The sequence below is a fragment of the Amphiura filiformis genome, chromosome 12 (assembly GCF_039555335.1).
Source record: "Amphiura filiformis chromosome 12, Afil_fr2py, whole genome shotgun sequence".
NCBI classification, from domain to species: domain Eukaryota; kingdom Metazoa; phylum Echinodermata; class Ophiuroidea; order Amphilepidida; family Amphiuridae; genus Amphiura; species Amphiura filiformis.
In genome coordinates this window covers 49,630,138-49,654,863 of record NC_092639.1, presented here as the reverse complement: position 1 = coordinate 49,654,863, position 24,726 = coordinate 49,630,138, and the positions used below count along the sequence as shown (strand labels likewise).

At 34.5% G+C, this 24,726-nt stretch overlaps 1 protein-coding gene across 1 annotated transcript in view; it reads left to right on the top strand.

The window, feature by feature from the left end:
* LOC140166342 (lipoxygenase homology domain-containing protein 1-like) overlaps positions 1-19,063 on the top strand; it is a 43,724-nt gene extending 24,661 nt beyond the window's left edge. Inside the window, exons 16-34 of the mRNA XM_072189782.1 lie at positions 221-387; positions 3,742-3,846; positions 4,308-4,416; positions 5,149-5,315; positions 5,534-5,638; positions 6,524-6,632; positions 7,493-7,656; positions 8,075-8,179; positions 8,758-8,866; positions 10,048-10,232; positions 10,792-10,896; positions 11,701-11,809; positions 12,398-12,636; positions 13,532-13,636; positions 14,246-14,354; positions 14,814-14,977; positions 15,487-15,582; positions 15,849-15,957; positions 16,481-19,063. Coding sequence (XP_072045883.1) covers positions 221-387; positions 3,742-3,846; positions 4,308-4,416; positions 5,149-5,315; positions 5,534-5,638; positions 6,524-6,632; positions 7,493-7,656; positions 8,075-8,179; positions 8,758-8,866; positions 10,048-10,232; positions 10,792-10,896; positions 11,701-11,809; positions 12,398-12,636; positions 13,532-13,636; positions 14,246-14,354; positions 14,814-14,977; positions 15,487-15,582; positions 15,849-15,957; positions 16,481-16,640 — 2,521 coding nt within the window. The 3' untranslated portion in view covers positions 16,641-19,063. The remainder of the gene's footprint in view (positions 1-220; positions 388-3,741; positions 3,847-4,307; positions 4,417-5,148; positions 5,316-5,533; positions 5,639-6,523; positions 6,633-7,492; positions 7,657-8,074; positions 8,180-8,757; positions 8,867-10,047; positions 10,233-10,791; positions 10,897-11,700; positions 11,810-12,397; positions 12,637-13,531; positions 13,637-14,245; positions 14,355-14,813; positions 14,978-15,486; positions 15,583-15,848; positions 15,958-16,480) is intronic.
* The last annotated feature ends 5,663 nt before the right edge of the window (positions 19,064-24,726 follow it).

Genomic DNA, 24,726 nt, shown 5'->3' with positions numbered 1-24,726 from the left:
TCTGGAAAGCTGGACTGAACCCTGTCACTCTGATGTAAATGGTTCCTCCATTTGGGTCATACACTGCCTGTGGCTGTATGACAAACTGATAAACTGATTATCTGGGATAGGGAAATAATTCCTTGCGAACTATAAGCTGTCGAGAAGTCAAGAAAAATTGCTTAAATCTTAAAGGGAACTGCAAAAGTAATGTTTATCATGAATCATAATTTCTCATTAGAATCGGTCACGACAACAAAGGAGCATTCGGTGCTGGATGGATGTTAGACAAGGTTGAAATAGAATCGCCTCAAGCGCCTGGAAAAAGACTATACTTCCCTTGCGGACGATGGCTTGATAAGAAAGAAGACGATGGGCTCATTGAGAGGGAACTTATCCCCATGGAACGTGAGTATGGTCATGAATAGAATAACTCACACACACCGCCACCACACACACAAACATTAAAAGGTTATTTTTTAATGTTATGTGAAATAGTTTTGTCTTTTGATTCGTTTTATGCAAGTTATTCTGGCTTTTAATGTGATTTTCATAAAACGTGTTTTTACCCAGCAAACACAAAACGTTTTCGACATCATTCGCAAAAGGTTATAAAAGGTTGTCAGTAAACGTTTAAATGTCGGGTTATATAAAGGGTATATTAAGAGTATAAAACGTTTTCATAACCTTAAAAAACATTTTTTGATTTTTGATAATCTACTGCTCAGCAAACAAAAACGTTTTACAGAAAACGTTCAAAATGTCGGGTTATATAAAGGGTATAAAAACGTTTTAATAACATTCCAAAAACATTCTTGAAAACTTGATACAAAACATTCTAAACAGAATGTTATTTTGAGGTTGAAAAAAATATTTTGCGAAAAATGTTTGCCCAAAATATTTTCAATAACGTTTTAAGAACGTTTTCATGACCTTTATATAACCCGACATTTAAATGTTATTAAAAGGTTTTGCAAAAACATTTTAAGAACATTTTGTGTTTGCTGGGTTCAAATATTTTAACATAATGTTATTTAAGTATTGACACAATATTTGCCAAAAATGTTTGCAAAAATAGTTTACAATAACATTTTTTGAAAACATTTAAAAATATTGTTGTAGTGTGTTTTCATACAAAACGTTTTAAAACGTTATCATGACCTTTATATAACCCGACATTTTAATGTTATTAAACGTTTTTACCTAAACCAAAAGCCAAAATGCAACTTACTTAAAATGTTTTTAAAACGTTTTTGTGTTTGCTGGGTAGCCATTAGTTAAGCCAAGTTATTGTATGGCTTTTTGGATATTTCTCCAGGTTTTAACAAAACATTACAAACTGTTTTATGTTTAAGAAATGTTTACAGATGTTACTGATTTTAGAATAGTTTGTCATTGTCATTTAGAGTATATTAGAGTTTCTTCAAAAAAAAAAAACAGAAAGAAAAAGAATTACATTAAAAACTCGATTTTATGTTTTAAGTTGGTGTGGTTTTTACTATTTTTGTATGTGTGTTTTTAAATATTTTCCTCGACATGTCCAATGGTTTGTATGTTTTCCCGGTTTTGGCTATGTTTTCCAATGTTATCAAGACAGTAACGTGAGACCGTCACAGTTTAAATGTAGCTCTCAACGGCTAGGTTTTACAATCAGGTATACGTCACCCACGAGCTGTGCTTTATACGAATGATGCATATGAGCATTATGATAAGCGACTTCAGAGGGAGGCAGACGTGGTGACATAACCAGATTCTAAAATTGCATCATAACAGAATGAATTTGCATTTTCAAATTAAATAAATTATATTGTTTAGTATAAATGAATTTAAATGATCCACAAGTGCTAAAACCAGGTGTTGGAATGGTTGATTTTCTGTAGCGAGAAGTCCTTGATCCAAGGGGATCAAGTTGTTGTGCACTCCTGATAACTTCTTCTACTCTTATGTAATGTAGAGAATGACTTACAACTTGTGTAAAAGTTTTCCCAGATTTACCCAAATAATAGGCAGTATACACTCGATTTCACTCGATGCGGACGTGCTTTATCGGTCTGGATAATCATGCATTTATCAGATAGGAGATAGAACCACGAGGCTAAAACCGCTGCAGCCGTAACCAGTACTACACCATATGAAATACAATACGCCACATATTGATGATGATACTGTTATTGGGGATCTTATTATTACTGATTTTGTGGACAATTAAATAAAAGCTGAAAAGATGTCCGAAATTAACAGACAAACGAAGGTAACAAATAGCTGAAGAAGGCATGGATCAGCTAACTGCAGATGAGAAATTTCTAAACTGCTTCAAATCTGTCATATCAGAGACAATGGACAAGGAATTGACCATTATGAGTAACACAATAGACGAATTAAAGACAGAATTAAGTCTCAAAATAGGAGCCATGAAATCAGGTTACGACGAGCACATTGAAAAAATAGAAGGAGAACTACGTGAACTTTGGGTACAAAATGAAGAGTTGGTTAAGAAAAATGACAAACTTAGAAAGGGTATGGACATGGCTATAAGGGCGTGGAAACAAGTCGTCTATGGTATGTCATTACTTCACCAAATTCGTACCGTAACTCTTGAGACTCCCCGTAGGAGTTGTCTGTAAATAAGGACAATGGGACTCTGGCATAGCGTATAGGTCATCATATTGAGGAGGGGGAGCACCGACCATGATGGGGGGGGGGATGCACAAGCTGTTTTTGGTCATTTTCCTATGGGATTTTTCTATATTTTGCTATCGATTGGGGGCACGTGCCCCCGTGCCCTTATGACGTTACGCCACTGCGGGACTGTAACATACAAAATAACCATTTATAGTATAAATTATACAAAGAATATCCCAAGGCCTGATAAGGGATATGCACGATTTCTCTCGGAGAGGGAAGATACAGTTTCGTTTTGATATACTGTAAGATCTATGAAAATAGTAATGTAGTTAGTGGCTTCCTTGACTCGTTTCCTATAAGATGAATGCATTAATATTAAGACATACACTACGGTTTTTTAAGTTTTAGTTAAATTGCTAAAACTGGAAAATATGGCCTGGCATCACACTAGCCTTAATATTAACTCGCAAAATGCAATTATATTACATTGAGCATATGTTGACAATAATTATTATTGATTTTAAGAATTTAGTGATAATTTTTAATCACAATGCAATTTTTGTTTTTGATTCCATGCATATGTTGTTCAAAACATGCTTATGATAGCCTACCAGTCACTGACTGGAAGAGTTTGAAATTACAAAAGTGCTTCAGTGCATGGAGAAAAAACGTTTTTATTATTTTGTACTCGCGTATATTATTTTTCGTGAATTATTTATGGATGAAAGAGACTTTTACGACTAAACAAATTGACACAATATTTAAAAGCCACATTTACAGTCAATTTTGATTCCAGCTTTGGGTATTTGACTCTATATATATGCATCTTGACAATTGCTTTTTAAGAAGAAAAATAAAATCTCGTTTACTTCTATGATTAGGAATTTTTAATTAAATTCGTCAAAATGCCACTTTCGTTACCATAAAGATTACTATTATTGTTGTGTATGCTTACACTAGCCTTTTTTACCATTTTTGATTTTAATTTTCTTGCTATATATAAATTGGAGCTAAAAATATTTATATTACATTATTACATAATTTATGTCAACATAACTTCCCGCATAACTTTGAGAAATAGATGTAAAGCAATACTTATATTAAAATCAACATAATTTTATATATTTTTCTGCCCAGGTGAAATGGAAACCTACAACATCTTTGTGACCACGTCTGACAAGAAAGGTGCCGGTACTGACGCTAACGTCTATATTAACCTATTTGGGGAAGACGGAGACACGGGTATGTTTTTGTTGTTGTTTTTTGAGTGACGCAAACTTGATTCGAAATCAATAACCAGCGGCATAGCCCATGGAGGGCAAGGGGAAGCTGCTTTTTGGAAGGGTTTGGAGGGAAGTAAAACCGGAGGGCAATATCGGAAATGTGCCTACAATTTAGCTTTTTTTTCTGTCCAAAGAGTGGGATTTTATGTGATATTTTGTTAGGAGGACATCGACACACGGCGGGCAAAGCCCAAGTTTTGGGGAGGACGAAAATAAAACCAAAAATTGTAAATTTGTTTCATGACATTACAAATCTGCAACTACTTCAAGCAGCCATAATAATAATAATAATAAAAGACATAAGCGACAGTTACGATCTACACAAAATAGTCCTAAGAAATGTACTGTCTTAGTAGTTTAGAGAATTATTAATGATCAAAATAATGTTAAACGTTGATCTTCACCCAATCATATTCACAGGTGAGACATTCCTAGAAAAATCCAAAAACAACAAAAACAAGTTTGAACGCGGAGATACAGATGAATTCGAAGTGAAAATACCTAAAGTGGGGGCGATCCAGAAAATAAAGTAAGTCAACATTTATTAATGTTTTGGTTATGAATTGATACTGTTTTAATATAAAAGAGTGAAAATCTTACTCTTCACAAGAGTGAAAAGAGTGGAAATCAATAATCCAAAAGAGTGAAAACCACTCCTAAGAGAATGGAAACTACTCTGTCATGGTATAAGGGACATTACTCGAAAAAGAGTAATCCTTATAGCATACCTTGAAAGAGTGGAAACTCTTTTAGGAGTGCATGTTTTCACTCTTTTAGGAGTGATTTTCATATTACTTGGAAAAGAGGAATGTTTTTCACTCTTTTACATTAAGAGAGTACTTTTAATAAAATATAACTATTTTGGATATTATACCATATCGTAAATTAAGTTTTGTCATTGTCATAAATATGTAAACATAGCCTGTTAGTGGTTCAGTCGGAAGCCGTGTATTTAAGACAAAAATAAGGAATTTACATGAATCTGTAATTTAGATAGGGCCTACTGACAGTATCTAAATTACATGTAATTGAATGGGGCTTCAACTTCGTTAATACTGCTGTTTTCTTTGCGTTTTGCCAAATTTTTCATTTCAAAAATACCAAATGACAATTTGAATGACTTATCCTTCACTTTTAAGCAATTTATAAACAATTTAATTTTTTTTACCCAATGCTGTATTTTTCTGGAATCGGGATTACATATTCATTCACCTGTACATACTCGAGTCTCTCGTCACAATATCAATCTTTCTTTCCTTAGAATTGGCCATGACAACAAGGGAGGTTTCGCAGGCTGGATGTTAGACAGAGTTGAGATAGAAGCACCTTCACTGGGTCTTGGCACGAGATTACTGTTCCCATGTGGCCGATGGTTGGACAAGAAGGAGGACGATGGTCTCATCGAAAGAGAACTTACACCGGTGGAACGTATGTTTTCAAGTACTTCGTTGATATATACCCAAATGCATTTTATGCACCATATTGTATAGACCACAATTTCCAATTATCCATTGATTCTTTCTTTAAAAGTATTAAGAAAGCAATTTTAAAAAAAAAAAATCCACAAACGAAACGTTATATTTACGAATTTTTGTCTATTAGTTGATTAAGTTCTTACGAAGTTTTTATTTTGTTTTTACTTTTAGGTCAAATGGAGACGTACAAGGTGTTCGTGACCACATCAGATGTGAAAGGAGCAGGCACTGACGCAAACGTCTACGTTATTATCCACGGAGATGAAGTAGATACAGGTATGCCATTCAAACATGAGAGAACGTTTTAACGTAAAATGTTGCACCCTGTTAAGTCCGTTCCCAATATATTATACTTCGCAGCTGTTGCACAGGGGCATGTGGGTTGCTACTGTAAAAATGTGACGTGTCATGTCAAAAGCAGACACTTTTGGGCAGGATCGTAAATGGAGAAATAGCCAAAAATCTGCCCGGGGTGATTTTTTCACAATTTGGGTTTGTTGCAAATTTGTGATGTTATTAATGTTAAAAATATGGCATCTTGTATTTTTAAGACATTTTTCAAGGTAATTCCTGCTCTCAACATTGTCAATACTATTTTTAAAGGCTGATATCTCAATTTCCATTTTTTAAATACCATAACTTACAAACTCAATATCTTCGCTTAGGAATGTCCGATTTCATTGGGGAAAACGGTGTTGTGGAGCAAAATATCTCTATATGTAAGATATGTAAAAACCTCAAAATTGATAACCTGCCCAAAAGTGTCTACTTTTGACATGACACGTCACAAATGATAGTCGGCGTTGAATAATTATACATAAATTAGCATATTCTGACGAGTGTATAGGTCGGCTTCGGCTGGCCTGCATGAAACAATATTGTAAATAATACTTTAATAAATCACTAAGTCTATTTTAAATGTAAATTAATAATTATACATAATAGTTGCCTTATTTACGACCCTCAGTGGCAATCGTTTATGGATGAAGATTTATTCTCTATTTTGTACTCCTGATTTTGATCGTTTTTGCTTTCTTTTCTTGACAAACAGACATACCTTAGCTTAGACAAATAACCTACAATTATTTGTAAACAAACAAAAAAATTATATAGGCCTACATGTGAATTTACTTGATGCCATACTATTTTATTCCAATACAGGTAAACAGTTCCTGAAGTCATCCAAAACCAACAAAAATAAGTTTGAAACAGGACAAACGGACGAGTTTGAAGTGGAGGCAATTGAAGTTGGTGACATTACGAAGATCAAGTAAGAATGTCGTACATTGTATAGTATAATAGTATAGTATAGTATAGTATATAAGTACAGTTGAGTAGAGTAGAATATAGAGTAGAGTAGCCTATATTGATTCAAATTCACATTGCAGCCAGCAAAGTGGCTGAATTACAGAATATTTACAATTTGATTTAAATATTATAAAAACACAAAATAACATAAACAGTGCACCAGAAACATTAAAATATTTTGAAATAAATATAATAAAACACCAAATTACATATAAATAATTGCACACTGGGAACTTAAATTAATATAAACATATATAAAATAATGGTGAATATTCTGTATATATACAGACCAGCTGTTAATAGAATCTAATTTGATTTGAAATGACATATTAAGACAATGCTAACATGAGGTGTAGAAATGATTTTGAACAGACCAGCTGTTAAATAATGATTTGGAATATTTAAAATGACAAATGGGTGGGGGGGGGGGGGGTAGAAATTATTCTGAACAGAGGGACGGATATAAATACTTTGAATGACAGATAAAAAGAAAATTGCTGATCAGTTTTATTAAAGGCCAAGCATATACAAATTGCAACTTCGTGAATCTTCTTATTGCTATTTGTAACATTTAAGTCTTTGTTAAATTTCAATGAATCCCATTGTATATACGTTCTACGGAGATAGATATTTAGAACATTTTGAAATTATATTGTAAATGCTATAATTTGAAGCGGTGAATAAATTTTAAGCCCAAATTAATCAATTTGGTGTGTGCAATATACAGAAGTTGTAGGCCTATTGTAAACTAAATACTGCAAAAACAGTGAACATCTATTTACTATATTACCATAATCAACAATGTTCTGATTTTTTTCCCAGGATCGGTCATGACAATGCGGGTGGTTTTGCGGGCTGGATGTTAGACAGGGTAGAGATAGAGTCCCCCTCAACCCATGGCAAGCGATTGTACTTCTCATGTGGGCGATGGTTTGATACAGATAAGGAGGATGGAGCGATTGAGAGGGAACTCATTCCACTAGAACGTAAGGAATAATTTCAAAACTTTTTTTTTTCAAATAATTTCAAAACTGGGTATATGTGACCTTATAACTATTTGGACTCAGTTTTGCACTGTAAATCTAATGTTTTATGTTCTAAATGTCCAGCTGTAACACTTTTTAAATATATATGTACACACTTTTTAAACAAATAAAAGTATTTAGGAATAACTAAAAATATTTGTTTTCCATATTTTATGTTCACGGTATTTTTGAAACCAAAATAAAAAATAAAAAACATGACAATATCATTTTACTTTGAAATAGTGACACGTTCTAAACACTCTCTAAACACCTGTTTCTTTAAACACATGGTGTTTAGCTTGTGTTAGATTATATAATTATACAGGTAGTTAATTCCACCAACTAATTTAACCATTTTACTTTTTTTTTTATAAAACAGATGGAATGGAGACCTACAACATTTTTGTAACCACAGCTGACGAGAAAGGAGCTGGTACTGATGCCAATGTCTACATCATTATCTATGGTGAACATGGCGACACAGGTTAGTCTGGCGTTATTAAAAGTATATATTTATATCAAATTCTATAAAGTACGGATGAAATTATATCTAAGTATATAGGCTTAAGAGCGAAATAGGTGGAATGAAATTCTGTATATGATCGCACAAGATGTCGACAGATGTTACAAATTGGTAGGCCTATTCGCCGTAGAAGTGAAGATGTAACAGGGTTAACTACCATAGCAATAGATGAATTCAATTTTTGAATAGGCTATATCGCCCTGCACTACAAGCAGGTGGCACTCATCACCTACATATCTCTGCAATCATAGATTCAATACAATACCGCTCATTTCAAAGATACTACATTTACAGGTGCGAGTGATTAGTATGATATGAATATTCTGCAGACATCTATGGTTCAATGCATAAGTACTTCAACGGCGAATACTCGATCGGTAAGGAATTGATGTAGTGTATTTTTCAATTGAAGATCACGCACTCGTTGTTCTTTAATTTCTGGAAATATGTTATGATGATAAATGTAGCTCATTGTGTGTAACTCTCCCAACCCAATCGCTGTGAACTAACCTCGATTTTGATGATCTTACTATTTGTAGGTCGACAATTCTTGAAGAAATCAAAAACACACAAGGATAAATTTGAAAAGGGCAACACGGATGAATTTGACTTGGAGACGGGCAATGTGGGAGAAATCAAGAACATCAGGTTGGTTCTGAGCAAAAACAAAACGTTTTACAGAAAACGTTTAAATGTCGGGTTATAAAGGGTATAAAACGTTTTATGAACATTCAGATAACATTTTTGAAAACTTGATGCAAAATAATAAGCGTTGGAAAAAATATTTTGCAAAAATGTTTGCCAAAACACATTTTGGAATAACATTTTGACAGCATTTTAAAAATGTTGTTGTATTTATTTATATAAAACGTTTCCGAAATGTTTTCATGATCTTTATATAACTCGACATTAAATGTCATTAAAACGTTTTGACCGAAACCAAAACGCGTTGACTACACGTTTATAACGTTTTAAAAACATGTTTGTATTTGCTGGGTTATTCTAAATTGTAAGCAAAACAGACAGGTTTTTGATTTGTAATTTGGAATAATATCATCAAAACATTGTTACTTATTTTTATTTTGTTTTGGTTTTGGTTAAAATGATTTTATAACATTAAATGTCCGGTTAAAGGTCATGAAAACATTTGAAACCGTGCTGAAGGATGAATCAGTACAACAACATGTTTAAAGTGTTGTCAAAATGGTAGTTTAAATATTTGTTGGTAAACATTTTTGAAAAATATTTTATCAACGCTTGAATAAATTATGTTAAAATGTTTTGCAGCAAATTTTCAAAAAGGTTTTTGAATACATGTTATTAATACGTGTTATAATACCCTTCATACCATTCATATAACGCGACATTTAAACATGTTCTGTCAATCTTTTGCGAACTTTTTGTGTTTGCTGGGATATACTAATGTACTAAGTAAGCTACTAAAAATTCTCTTAAATAATGCTCATCTTTAAAGGATCCGTTTTTCTCATGTTATGCTGCTTACTGTTTCGAGGGAAATTGGCACATTGGAACAGCTTGGCACTAGTATACCATTTGAGACTTAGTATGAAAATGCACTGAGTGACTGCTATATAGAATTTTCAGTTTTGCTATTAAATCAAAGCTCTCGTATGTAACCACATTGTTAATATGGCATGCAGATCTCACATACCTGAAGGTTCTTAACTTGGTTTGAATTTCGAGTAGTATCAGTGTCCCTGTTCCTATCGTTTACAGTATGTCCCAGAACATGTCACGACAGCAAATCTTATCAATTTATAAATCCTTCATAAAATTTCTCATATTTTGTTTCTTCTAATCTTGTTCAGAATCGGTCATGACAACAAAGATACATTCGGCGCTGCTTGGATGGTGGACAACGTGGAAATAGAAGCACCGTCGATAGGCAAACGACTGCATTTCCCATGTGGGCAATGGTTTGACAAGAAGAAGGGTGACGGCCAGATTGAACGACTCCTGGCACCGGGCGAGAAGGGAGCCAAACTAGCCAAACGTAACTATATAATATTTATTTATCAACAGATCAAAGAGGGAATATTTGCGTATAATTTAATTTTGGTTGTCATATAATATTTATACCATCAATAGAGGTAATCCACTTTGCTCATGTGTGACTTCTAATAAAAGGTGCTGGTTTCCGCAGTATTCCTCATTCAAACCAATTCAATGCACGACTTTGGCGGGCTATCTTGAAACAGTCACGGTTGCCCATGCAGGTACTTCTTTTGAAAGTCCTAAACAAGGTATAGAAGTCGCTGATAGGATAGGCAGCTTATAGAACACGGATAACCTCCCTCTATTCCTGACCAAATCGTAAAACAGGTGAAAGATAATCAATTATAAATCAATTAAGTTAACGACTGTATCAAAAGACACCAGCAGAAGTAATTGGGAAATGTCGTAGTAGTACTCAGTAGTAGTAAAATAACAACCGAGGTAAACTCGCCCGTTCTTGAATCATTTTCGTGCATCATCTTCATATTCATATAAAGTTAGTTTCCCTATTTACTGTATGGCACTTTCAAGACATACTTCTAACAATTTTTTTCTAGCTGAAACCGAAACCTACAACATCTTTGTGACCACGTCAGACGTGAAAAACGCAGGCACTGATGCAAATGTTCACATCATTATCTATGGAGATGATATCGATACGGGTATGTTCAAGACAATAATAAACCCAAATATATTTTGTTTTTATTCTTATCTGAAAGGCCTAAACTGGTCTATCTTAAAATATTATAAAACAAACAGTACATTATAGCAGCTAGAAAATTACATGCAGCATTTTCTTAGCAAACACAAAACGTTTGCATAAAATGTTTCAATTTTGGGTTATATAAAGGGTATAAAACGTTTTAATAACATACAAAAACATTTTTGAATATTAATATTCCAATATAATGTCATTTAAGTGTTGACAATACATTTGCAAAACTGTTTGCTCAAAATATTTTACAATCCTATTTTGACAACAACTGTTTTTAAAAATGTTGTTGTAGTGGTCTTACGCTGTAAAACCGGGTTTTTTTTACAGTTATATAATCCGACATTTAGGCCTAAATGTTATTTAGACGTTTTGAACAAAACCAAAAATATGTGTTTATTAACTTGTTGAAACATATTGTGTTTGCTTGTTTAGATTGTAAAGTAACTTGAAATGGATCGAAAATTTCGGAATATGCACAGGGCCATTTTGAGGGCCCCAAAATTTGGGGGCCCTGGGCCCGGGCATATCTGGTCCAATGGTAAATCCGGCCCTGATCGAAATTGAGTTGGATTCTGGATCGAATTAATCTGGAATGGGATTAGTTCAAAGGTGGTCTTAAACCAGATCATATTTGATCCGGACATTCTAAACCTAATACACATAACAATCCCAACGTTTTGTAATGGCAATTTTATTCTGAAGCTTTCTTTCATTAACTTGATCTTTCCTTGCGGACTTTGTCTCATTTTAGGTAAACTAACTCTGAAGAAATCTAAAACACATAAGGATAAGTTTGAACGAGGCAACATGGATGAGTTTGAAATGGAAGCTCCAAAAGTGGGAGATGTCAAGAAAATAAGGTAGGTATTGTGTCATTACGTGTATAGTCGACTGCAGACGACATGATTCCATTTTTTTTAATTAAAAAATTCAGAAATGTAAATTTTCATGACCATATTTGGAATCGGCATGAAAAATGCATTAAAAACAAACACGCCTAGTATTGGTTCAGTAGTTCTTAAGATAGCTCTTGATGTTTTGAGAAAATATTTCAAATATTTCAAAACTTTTTCCGTTGAAGGCATGGCTAGCACGCAGACCATTAAGCAATCTAAATATTGTTGGGCAAGCAACTATGTTCGGCCAGTGTTGTGTGAAAATTTAACCAATGTTTGTGAAAGCAATTCCCAACAAGTAGGTTCATAATGTGACTCAAATATTCATATAGGTTTTTATCCTGTTATTATATGGTTTGGAGTGCATTACAAACCATGGGCGTTTGGTAAACAAGGCAAACATCCAAGTTGACAAGCAAATGAAAATACCAATAATTAAAGAAAAGATGTGTTATTGGAAAAGATATGTGTAAAAATACCCCTTCCTGTATATCTTATTTCCTAAAGTTTTGTACTGCCTAAAATAAAGTAACCCACCTTTCATGTATTTAGGATTGGTCATGACAACAAAGGGGCATTCGGTGGCGGCTGGATGCTTGACAATGTCGAATTAGAATCGCCATCAACGCTGGGCAAGAGATTACACTTCGCATGTGGACGATGGCTTGATAAGAAAGAAGACGATGGATTGATTGAGAGAGAACTTGTGCCTAAAGATGCGAGTACTAATGGTGGAACTGTGGATACCGCAGGTCCGACTGGTGATGCACAGAATGGAGGGGCACAGACACGTAGGTCTTCATTTATTATCAGTTTTTTATTTGTTCGTTCGTTCATTTGTTAGTTTGTTCTGATTCTTAAAGCAAACTATATTTAACTATACTGTCCTATTGTGGAAAGAATGGTTCATCAGGTCTTCATAGTGGTACACCACACGTTGTAATCTTCCACACTATCCTAACAATCTGATATCAACGAACATCAAATGGCCCATTCTTTCGGGATAATTAATCCATGTAATGTTTATGTCAAGAATGTTTAAGGTGGTACTACACCCCCTGATAAATTTTGTGACTAATTTTGCATTTTTTCATATGTTATAGGGGCAAGGAATCCAATTACTTCACTGAAATTTCAGTGATTCAAGACAAGTGGTTCATTATATATGTTAAGAAATGAGGTACCGTACATTCTATAGCGGTACCTCTTTTCTTATCATAAATAACGTACCGCTTGTCTTGAGTCACTGAAATTCCAGTGTAGTAATTGGATTCTTTGCCCCTATGATATACGTGACTATTGTTACTGGTTAGTTTGTTATTATTTTTTGAGAAAAATGCAAAAATAGTCACATATTTATCAAGGGGTGTAGTACCACCTGAAGGGTATAATTAAATAAGTTATGACAAGTTAGCTCATACCAATGTAAATACATTAATATCTTATAGTTAAAAGCAGGATTCAACTTAACGTAAAGTTTGTGATAGAATGGCCTATATATCAAAAAAAAATATAACCCTTTCATTTTGCCCTATACCACCTCAGTATACCACTGTCGGTAAAAGATACTGTAACCTAGAGTTATTGCCAATCCCACTATGTAGCAATCTTTTATTAGTTGCATGAATGCAAAGTGGAAGTTGAAGGCTTAAAATAAATTGGTCTATGCAACTATATATTTGATAGGAGAACCAGAAACGTATGAAGTGTTTGTGACCACATCTGACAAGAAAGGAGCCGGTACCGATGCTAATGTGTATGTTATTATCTGTGGCGAACACGGTGATACAGGTAAGAGTATGGACATCAATATAATAATGAAAATGGAAGGCATTTTGTAATAAAAATGGATAATAATGGAAAGTTCCAGCATTTTTACTAATTTTTAGTGTATATTTCCCCGCAAAATGATAAAATAACATTTAGTTTTCACTTGTATAAACATTCCCTTTGTATTTTGAGGGAAAATGCAGATGTAAATGACCAAAATATGTATTGTATGTTCCAACGCCCATCCCACCCACCATGGTTCATAGTTGGAACAGTTGGTCGATCATTTTCACCTCTCTATCCTGGGTTTTTATTTTAAAATGGATTTCAAGTATATTTAACATTTGGGCTACCATTTTACAGAGTATTTTAGTTTATAAATGCACATAGCAATGGATGTGGGATGAAATATCAAGTAAGTCAAATATTTGCTGAGAGAACTGTTTAAAATCTCTGTTTATCATGATAATATGAAAAGCATCCCGCCAAAAACTGCTTTTGTTGAAAACCCTCTTATATCACTGATTTTTCGGATGATTTTTAGATGTGTTCTCAAAATTTCTCAAGTGGATGTAAGGGGTTTTGAAAGAAAGCTCTTCATATTATAATCTTTTCTTCTTTTGCTTCCAGGACAACAATGGTTAACAAAATCAAAAACACACAAAGACAAATTCGAGCAAGGCAACACAGATCACTTTGTAGTCGACTCATTTCAACTCGGAAAAATCAAGAGCGTTAAGTAAGTCAGCAGGGACACAAATGTTAATTTAAACGATTTGATTAATTTAAACACTTATGAGTGTATAAAAAAGTAACAATGGAACACCTGCCGTGTTTATTTTCCGATTTGTAGTGGGTTGTTGTATAAGGAACGAGCCCATTAGACTTGCTTTTTGTTTTGTTATTTGTAAAACTGTAAAAATGTATATCAGATTTCCAGAAAATTTACTCACGTTTTAGACTTTTTATCTTCGATGCGGAAGATTTCATCAGTAATGTGCCGATACAGCCGCTGCACCACTTCTGGTCCTCCTGCTCTCATCCCCAGGGTGTGTAGTTGCTTGCAGTATAGCTGATATACATGACTCAAAGAATAAGTTCCTTCAATGCGTAAAAATGTAGCCAAAATATTCTTAATCTAATGTAGAAGAAGACCAAAATATTGTTTAAATAAAATGTACGTACCTTCTTATACCAGGATCGGTCATGATAACAAAGGCGGTTTTGCTGGCTGGATGTTAGACAATGTTGAAGTCGAGTCACCGTCAATTGGCAAGAGACTATACTTCCCATGTGATCGATGGCTTGATAAGAAGGAAGACGACGGAGCCATTGAGCGGGAACTACTTCCTGTAGAAATTGGTAATTTAAACATTCCTTAACTTGATATTCATATACAAAAGGTTTATATTATATATCAAAATAATGCATTGCCTTATACTCACCATGCGCGTATTTAATTGGGTGGGGGGTGCTTGGGGGCGCGAGCCCCCAGGGTAAAAACAGAGGGCCGGGCAGAGGGCGGCCAAAATGAAGGGGCGATGGAAGATGAAGGGGCGGCAAGAATAATTAGTAAAGAAAAAATGGCGGGACAGAAGGGGCGCCAAGAAGAATTATTAATGAAAAATGGCGGAAAATTATTGAAAATAATCATACCTTTTTGGTCGCCAACAGGGCCACAGCTCGAAGCTATGTTGGTAATTTTGGGTATAACGCCTCTAATTCGTTAATAAAAGATAAAATTGTTTAAAAAATTGGTCCTACCTTTCTTGCAAGTTTTGTATATTTATGTAGGCCTAATTTGGAAAAATGCCACATACTATGTTGACCGAATTTGTTTTCAAAACCACTATTCATTTTCTCTTTTGCAGAAACATACAAAATATTTGTAACCACTTCAAACGATAAGAACTCAGGTACCGACGCCAATGTGCACATCTATATTTATGGAGAGAACGGAGAAACAGGTAGGCCTATGGTTAAGTTAAAAAGTACATTTTCTCATAAAATATGAGTGCCTGTATAAATTCATGCTCTCCTAGATCACACAGCAATGGAAATGAATCCTCTGAACCTTCAGGCAAACTAGATCGTATGCCACTTTGGTGGTGACGTATACGGTCAAATTATACAAATTATAATTTAATAGGTTTTAACTGTAGAGTTCTGTGTAAAGCATTGTAAAATGAAAACATTCAGGCTTATTCGTAGTATGTTATTTTACGTATTGCAGAGAAAATCCCCCTAAAGAAATCAAAAACGCACAGAGACAAATTTGAACGTGGCAACACAGACGAATTTGAGATTGACGCTAAAGACGTTGGTGACATCACAAAGATAAAGTAAGTAAAGTAAAAATTGAACAGAATAGCAAAGAACCTACTTACGTATCCTAATGTAAGATACAACAAGTGAAAAGTTAGGCTTTGTCCAGTTCACCAATATACGGTAGTGTCCTATCTCCTTAAACATGTTAAACTCGTTTGGTAACTTTTAGCTGCATGATACCCGACCATTGCTCTAACTATATTCCATCATTGTTTGTAATACCTTCCTCCTCCCGTAGCCCACCTTTAGCTCTCAATTCACTGGATCAGCTCTTGGATAGACGGGCTGTGAGAGCTATGATGCTCCAGAAGCTTCCATAGCTTATTTGGTCAATGGACATGCTTTGCGAAGATCGCTAAGAGGCAAACGTGCCATAGTGTGCAAGATTTTAATAGCATATATTTTATACGATAATGGAAAGAAGGCCTCAGGACCAGTTAAGTACCAGTAAATTAAGATCTATCGGACATCCCACAAAACTGACGTATTCTAACAATTTAGTTTACAATGTTTGATCTTCTCCTCTTTCTTGTTCAGAATCGGCCATGACAACAAAGGCGCATTCGGTGGTGGTTGGAAACTAGACAACGTGGAGGTAGAGACGTCCCTTGGCACGCGTAAACATTTCGCGTGTGGAAGATGGCTGGACAAGAAGGAAGATGACAAAAAGATAGAAAGGGAACTTACTCCTTCATAACGTATATCAAGTGTGTGTAGGGGTGGGGTGGGGTGTGCGAGTTGGGTATGTGAGAGGGGTGTGTGTTTGTAAGGGTGTGTGTCAGGGTTTGGGTAGTTATTTTATTAATTCTGTACTTAGCAAGAATGCTCCAGTATGGTGAGTTACGAAGGCAAACTAAAAATTTATAATATCCAAAACGATATCTCAAATCAAAAAAGTTTAGCCTAGGATTGGTTTTGTTAGGAATCACAAAGCGGTGGTAGTTATATGAGGAACAATAAATACACAGTGTGGTTATATGCCAAAGGGAAATAAGGGTGATAAAATATTTAATGTAAACATTTCTTAGTGGATCGCGCCTTAATCCTTATTCTACCTTCAGTCTGTGTCTCGTAGCTTCTTGGCGAAAAAACTGGTCCGATTTCTCTACCGGAATCTGAACACATGCAGAAGGACAATTCAAGGTGTTGATTAAAGTAACGTAATGTTATCAACACATGAACTCTTAAAATGACTGTAAGAATACAAATGTTTTCAATAATTATTAAACAAAGTGTATAACAAGAACAATATTGAGTTCAAAAGGTGTTACCTGACGTGTCCGAAGTTAGACATTAGTCGCCGTATCTTTAAATTGAAAAATATTGTCACATGCTTACTTTTTCTCTCAGTTTTAAGTAAACTATTTTAATCAATCGGTGCATGAACATGCAGAAATATGACCAAACTTAGTAATAACAATAATAACAAGTAATATATTGAACTGACCCATATGTGTAAATTATAGGGTGTAACATTCATATAAGGACAAATTGTTTACTCTGTATAAGAAATCTGATTTCAGCCATGAAACAGTATAATTATTTGTACTGTGGATGACAGAACATGACGACATAACACAATACTTTTTCTAAAAGAAAACTTTAAATTTTTTTTCATGTATAGCACTAGAACCGGTAATATTAAATGATATAGCGTTGTAGAGCCGTCCAAGGTAATGTAATATAATAAAGATATATTAACGTGACGAAGCAAATTGAAATATGATCATGGTTTATGGTGCAGAAAACAATGGATATAAAATGAAAAATTAATTTAGACACATCCCAACAAACATCTCACTCTGCTTGACCATGGCCCCTTTTATTAATTGCATAACAGAAAGATATTTAATGTAACAATTAATAATTCAATATTTAGGCCATTTAAAGTGAAAAGGCCATGTAAAAATGTATTAGTTTCTTGTCCTCAACGCGCATCCGTTTTGGCTGCCGCATAAAAAAAGTTTGTTTTTTTATTTTGAAATATTTTTGTTTAAAAAAACCAAAAAACCGAAAAATATTCCAGACCTCTGAGCGATAATTGTCTTTTTAAAGACTATTCTTGTGAATGTGTACCCTATTCAGTTAAAATATCTAGATTTAAAACAAGTGATGGCCACTTTGTAGCAAAACATCCCCCATGTTGAAAAAAAAAGTTCACCTGCCATTTTGGATCCTCCATTTTGAAGAAAAAAAGGTCATCCGCCATTTTGGATCGGCCATTTTGAAGAAAAAAAGTGCCCTCATCCTCCTTTTTTCAAAAAGTTACGACGAGAAACTAATTTTTTTATTTGGCCTAATATATTAAAGGCCCAAATACTGTTATTTCAAATTATATAAATGATTGTATTTTTTCATTAGAACATATTTATTTATTATTTAGTTTCTTACTCTATACTTTTAGAATTTATATTCATCGCTTTGCAATTATGTTTGCAATACATAAGTTCAAGTCAGTACGGAAATAATTGAAATAATTACATAATTTCGCTTCGTAAGGCCACGTTGAACCGGGCGTTGAACCACTTTGAGAGATATATCGCAGTGGTGTGAGTGACCGGTATTATTCAATGGGCTATTCCAGTTGAAATCCATACACCCCCTATATGCAAGGTATGACCTTTGTCTCCCACACAGGGGGTGTAGATTTCAAACGGAGTTGCCGATTCAGGTAACCACATTTGAAATTCACACACGTGTGGAAGATTGAAGTCATGTGTTCTGTATAGGCCGAGGTGTATGGATTTCAACTGCAATAACCCCATATCAGTCTTACCGTATCATGTGCTTTCGCGCCAATGATTTCAACACAAGTCTTGTTACCGCATCGATTTCCTTTGTAAGCCGTGTCTTATACTCAATACGGTACTCGCGTTTGTTTTCCTTGGCGTGGTAAATATTATCTCCTAAGTATATTTTGTGAGATTTCTTTCAAAATATTAAAGTTTATCTGTTTATTAGGCATCTAGCTACTTCACTCTTACAAGTCAGGTATAAGAGGCACGGTAATCAGGAAATGTTTGACTAGTAATAATTATGGATGGATACAAAAGTGATTTTACTATTTGTATAAAAGTAGTGTTCATTAATATGAAATAAAATACTGGGAAGTACAAAAACCTGTGCTCCAATTGCTGAGTGAGTAGTTCATGTTGTGAAAGACTAAAAACGGTATTGCATAAGTTAATCATTATGTTTTTAAATGATCCATACCCCAACCGTAAAATTGAAAACTTACTGTGCTGGTTATCATTTCATTTCTGTTGCATTAAAGGTATATTAATTCAAATACTGGTTCAACAACAGTCAACAGATAGAATCGCAAAGAACTAATCTTAATACTAACTAGCGGGACACCCGCGCTACGCGCGGGTCCCCGCTAGGTGAGTAAATGGGAGAGCGTTCACTAAAACAGGAGGAATTACTGAACAGGTAGAATCATTGAAACGGTAAATTTTATTTATCTGAACCTGACCCTCCTTAAGCCTACGTTTCCAATTGAACTTCTTTCTTTCTTTTTAGTTTCTTCTACATGGGCCAATTTTGTTCCATTTAAAAATAATTCTGCTGCTAAGCTTACGATTTTCCGTTGACCATGTGTTTTTATTTATTCAATCCCGTTCCCGTTATTTTCTAAATCTGTCCTTTCTTACATTTCCTTTTAGCTTCTTTTTTTTATTTGCTGCATAGCTTGTGATTTCCCGTTTTCATGTTATTTATTTAATTCTGTCCTCAGTTTAATAGCCTTTTTATTTAAATTTCCTGATCTTATTATAGCTTTTTTTCATACATTTCCTGAAGAGTTTCTTTCTTTCCTTCTTTAGCCTATTTTATTCCCGTTTTCATTTTGTGACTAACTATAACCCACATACTCGTACAGCCTGTTTGTCCTCATTTTGTTTTCTTTTTTATTTATAGTAGGCCTACCTCTTCATGTTGTTTGTACTTTTTAACACACATCTTTTTCCCGTATTTATTACGCTACGGTCGTTAATATCATTCATCTGTATCTGCGTCGTTTACGCGTGCCATGGCGTAGTGCTGCGTTACCCGCGCGGTATCGCTGCGCTACGCGCGCGGCTTGGCATTAGATACGCCCGTGCGACGCGCAGGGCTAGCTTAGTAACTGACTCCTTTTTTTGTTTACCTAGTATAGCAACGGACCACATTTTCACTGATTTTGAGGCCAATTCTTGACCGTTGCCAACCAAATTTTCGCATTACCGTCTCGGTATAGTCCTTGATCTCCCGTATGAATTTGGCGTCTTTTGGATCGAAACTGACGGAGTCTTTATACACATAGATAGATAGATAGATACAACATTCCCCTATTTATAGTAAGATTATAGAGAGTTTGTCCGTCTGTCCGCGCGCTATCGCGTGCGCGCGGAGCTATCGCGTGCTCGCAGAGCGAGTACGCGGAGTATCAACGGGCGTGTGCGCGGAGTACCGACGGGCGCAGTGCGGGTATCGGAAAGCATTACAGTGTGCATGTGACTAATTTAGAGGTGCATCTCATCGGACCAGAACCAGGTAAGGCCTATTATAGCCCATTATATTGCTCACTAAGAGACGGAGGCCTATATCATAGTAGTTTAAAAGGTCATTAGAGATAGGCCTATTATGAGAACCACCCAACCCGAGAACCGCGAAATCTAGTATCATATAAATCTGAACGATGCTGAAATAGAATGAACTCTAATATCCTCTTAATTAATTTTGCAGATTAAAATGAGCAAAATGCTTAACACAATGTCTAATACTTCTATTGTGCTTGTACTACATATGTACCCAGTCTCAGCTAGATAGTTCTTATAGTTACTTGGCTAATTAACTTTGCATAAGTGGGCGTTTGCAATTTACATCTTTAGCCTCGCTTTCAGTTTACTGCTTCGCTAACTCCGGCCTAATTGGAGTTAGCAGAGCCAAACGCTGCCAATTACGAAAAAAGGTGGATTGCTGATCGGCCGAAGTTGGCTCGCGCTATGCATGCTGGTATAGAAAAGGGAGAAAATCTGTCGAAATCGTCTGACACGTCACACGAATTCGTATAGAGAACTATACTATTCCAGCATGCATATAGCATGTATAGCCCGAGCCAATTTTTGCCGATCAGCAACCCAAAAAAACACTGTCGGGTTATATAAAGAGTATAAAACTCTGAAGGTGTATTAAGAGGCATTATCTGTTATTTTGGAGGATTTTTTAACATGTTTGCCACGGTCAAAAAATGGATTTCCTTTAAACTTTCATATTTGATGGACCTTGACCTGAAACAAACACACATGAAATAAATTTCGGAAAAATATCCCCGTTGCCATGGTAACAGCCAAATTTCCATTTTAGGGCTATTTTCACAATTTTTCCATTTTTCAGCAGTCATATTTTCAAGTTTTGAAGCCAGTGTTACTAATACACACAATATATATATAATTTTTTCTGTATAAGGTATGAATAGGTCAAACCTTAGATGCCGCATTGAAGGTATAAAAATAATCACCAGATGTCAGGGTGGGTTATACCATTTATTTGAAATAGGGGTGTTTTTCAATTTTTTCAAAGTATGAAAATATACCAACTTTGTATAGCTCATAAACCATATGGTAGTGCTCCGATTTCAACATCGACAACAGCATGTTGAGATGATACATAGAAAAAAAAAAAAAAATACATTTGAGCTTGGGAAAACACATCTGTATATACAGTGTTGCCAGACATTTTCCTGTTTTTCGAAATTTAACACAACTCTCACCTTAAGTTAAATGATGTGAAAATGAAACTTCACCCTTTCAAGGAACATTTATTAGAAAGAGAGTTTTGTTCATATCAAATTTGATCAGTTATAATGGTCAGTGTTGTTCTAAACCACATGGGTGTTGCCATAATTGGGGTTTAATTGTGAGATGTGGATATTTTCAACTTTTTACAAGTTTTAAAAATACCAAAATACCATGGCATGCATTCCTTAAAAAATATGTGAAAATAAAACATCATCTTCACCATGTTGAAATGATGCATATTTGGTCTTATGAAAAATTTACACTTAAGCTTGGGGAAATACAGTGTTGCCAGTAATTTTCCTATTTTTTTGAAATTTAACACAGGTCTCACCTTAAGTTAAATGATGCGAAAATGAAACTTCACCTTCACAAGGAAAGTTTATTAGAATGAAATTTACTTTCATATTAAATTTGATCAGTTGTATAAATGGTCGGTGTTGTTCCAAACCACATGGGTGTTGCCATAATTAGGGTTTAATAGTGAGATGTGGATATTTTCAAATTTTTATAAGTCTTAAGGGCTCAAATAGCGACGTTTTCACATATTTTTTGTGGACCTGAGAGCACATCAGACATATTTTGAAATTTGCGATATAGTAAAAATTTAATGGCAAATGATTAAAAATTGATATTTTTGAAATTTAGCAGATCTCAAAAGTAAATTCTATAAATCTAGTGATATGTACTTAAAGGGCAGATCTATTGCAAAAACAAGTTTATTTCCATTCGAAGAGAATAACTATTACATTACGTATTTCTCCTGAAAAAAGAGAAATTGTGTTAGTAAATTCTGCCTCGTACACCAATTTTACTGTCCTTTGCTCGCTAGAAGCAAAATTGATTTCCATGGCAGGAGACTGGTGACGTCACAGTAAATGAAGAGTCATGCTATATACAAATGAGCCCTGGATATGAGCTCTTTTGACATTCAGTCATGTGTATAATATGCGATCTTGTTCAACGAGAAATCAGGAAGGTTCGAAAATTTATGACTTTATCCGTATGTTTAAAAATCATTACATTTGTAACACTTTATTAGACTTTTTTCTGAGGACAACAACAGTATACGTTCTGTGCATTGAGTGCGTTTATAGTCCCTTTTCTCAAAGCAGGCACATCTCATTTCATGACGTCAACTTTTTTCTAGGTCAAATCTGTCTCGTCGAAGGAACTCACCGCTTAAGTTGGTTTTTGTGGAATATGCATTTTAAACGTCTTATTTTCTCAAAAAAAGGAGTCATTTTCATAGCCTTCATAATATTAGCTTGCCAATAATATGATGTTGTTCGAGCAATATATATGACCTATAAAGTGTACTAGTAGCTGGAATGAAAAGCCGTCCATTATATGAAAATTTGACCTTTCGTATTGAAGATATAGATTTTTTCACCAAAACACCTAAAAATCTATATCTTCACTATGAAAGGTCAACATTTTCAATTAACATTAATTAATTGATTAATCGTCGGCTTTTCATCCCAGCTACATACACTTTAAGTACACATCATTAGATTTATTAAGTTTACTTTGAGGACTGTAATACATCAAAAAATAAAAAAATAAAAATATATATATAATTTACCCTAAAATTTTTATTGTATCGCGAATTAAAAAAAAAAAAAACCAAAATTATTTTATATCAGAAGGACATTCCTCGTATTCAAAATGCAATTCGATATGTCTGATGTGCTCTTAGGTCCGACAAAAAATACTGTGCAAAGGTGTGTGACCATCCCCTAAAAATACAACACAGAAAACTACAAACATGTGTCATGCTGAAGAAGAAATGACCATTGAAATGTTGCATGATATTGTTGATAATTCTCTGCCATTCAAGCATCCCCTGCTCATTGATGACATGAATTTGTGTGAGCTTGTGAAAGGAAGCAGCTAACTAAAATTAAGCTTTCAAGACTGAAGGAGATTTATATGAACACTTTTGCAGATACTTCAGGGTTAAAGCAAAATAAAAAATCACCAAATGTTGATCAAAGTTATTTGAGGAAATATTAGTTTCAAGTAGAAAAAGAGGACTACTGGGCAAAGTATACCTCTGACATGACCCCAGAGGGGGTTCTCCCTGGTTAAAGGTATACATGGATGTGCCACGGTTTCGGGGGTACCTTAGCAATTTTGGTATTTCGATTGGTGGGTTTTCAGTGGAGACAATACGCCAAATTGGGCGCATTTGGGCAAAAGTTGCCATAAAAGCGCCCAATTAGGACAAATTTGGGTGCTTTTTGGGTGTTTTTGGTGAAAAATTGAAATACTATAGCTATAACTTTAATAAGGTGTCATTTTAAAATTGAAAATGTATCCACATTTCACTATTAACTCCATTTATAGTGGCATCATCCATGTGGTTTATTCATGGCATTGATTTAAACAATATAAAACCTAAAGTGAGACATGCGTTGAATTTTGAAAATATGTGATAATATCTGGCAATACTGCACAGAAGGAAATATTTTCCGAACTCAAATTTAGAACTTAAAGCTGGAAATATCTAAATTGTCATATTAAATACCAGCTATGGCAACACCCATATAGCTTCGAATAACACTGACCATCCCAGATGAGCAAATTGAATATGAAATTAACTTTCTTTCTAATAAAGTATGAAGGTGACTTTTCATTTTCATATCATTCAAAAACTTAGGGTGACACTTGTGTTGAATTTCGAAAAAATAGGAAAATATCTGGCAACACTGTATAAACTGATGTTTTTTCCGGCCCCCAAAGATCAAAATACCTTTTTCGTGAGGCCAGAGTATCATCTCAACATGACGAGGTCGATGTTTCATTTTTACATCTTTATTATAGGAATGCATGGTATGGTATTTTGGTATTTTTAAGACTTGTAAAAAGTTGAAAATATCCACATCTCACAATTAAACCCCAATTATGGCAACACCCATATGGTTTAGAATAACACTGACCATTATAACTGATCAAATTTGATATGAAAAAAACTCTCTTTCTAATAAATGTTCCTTGAAAGGG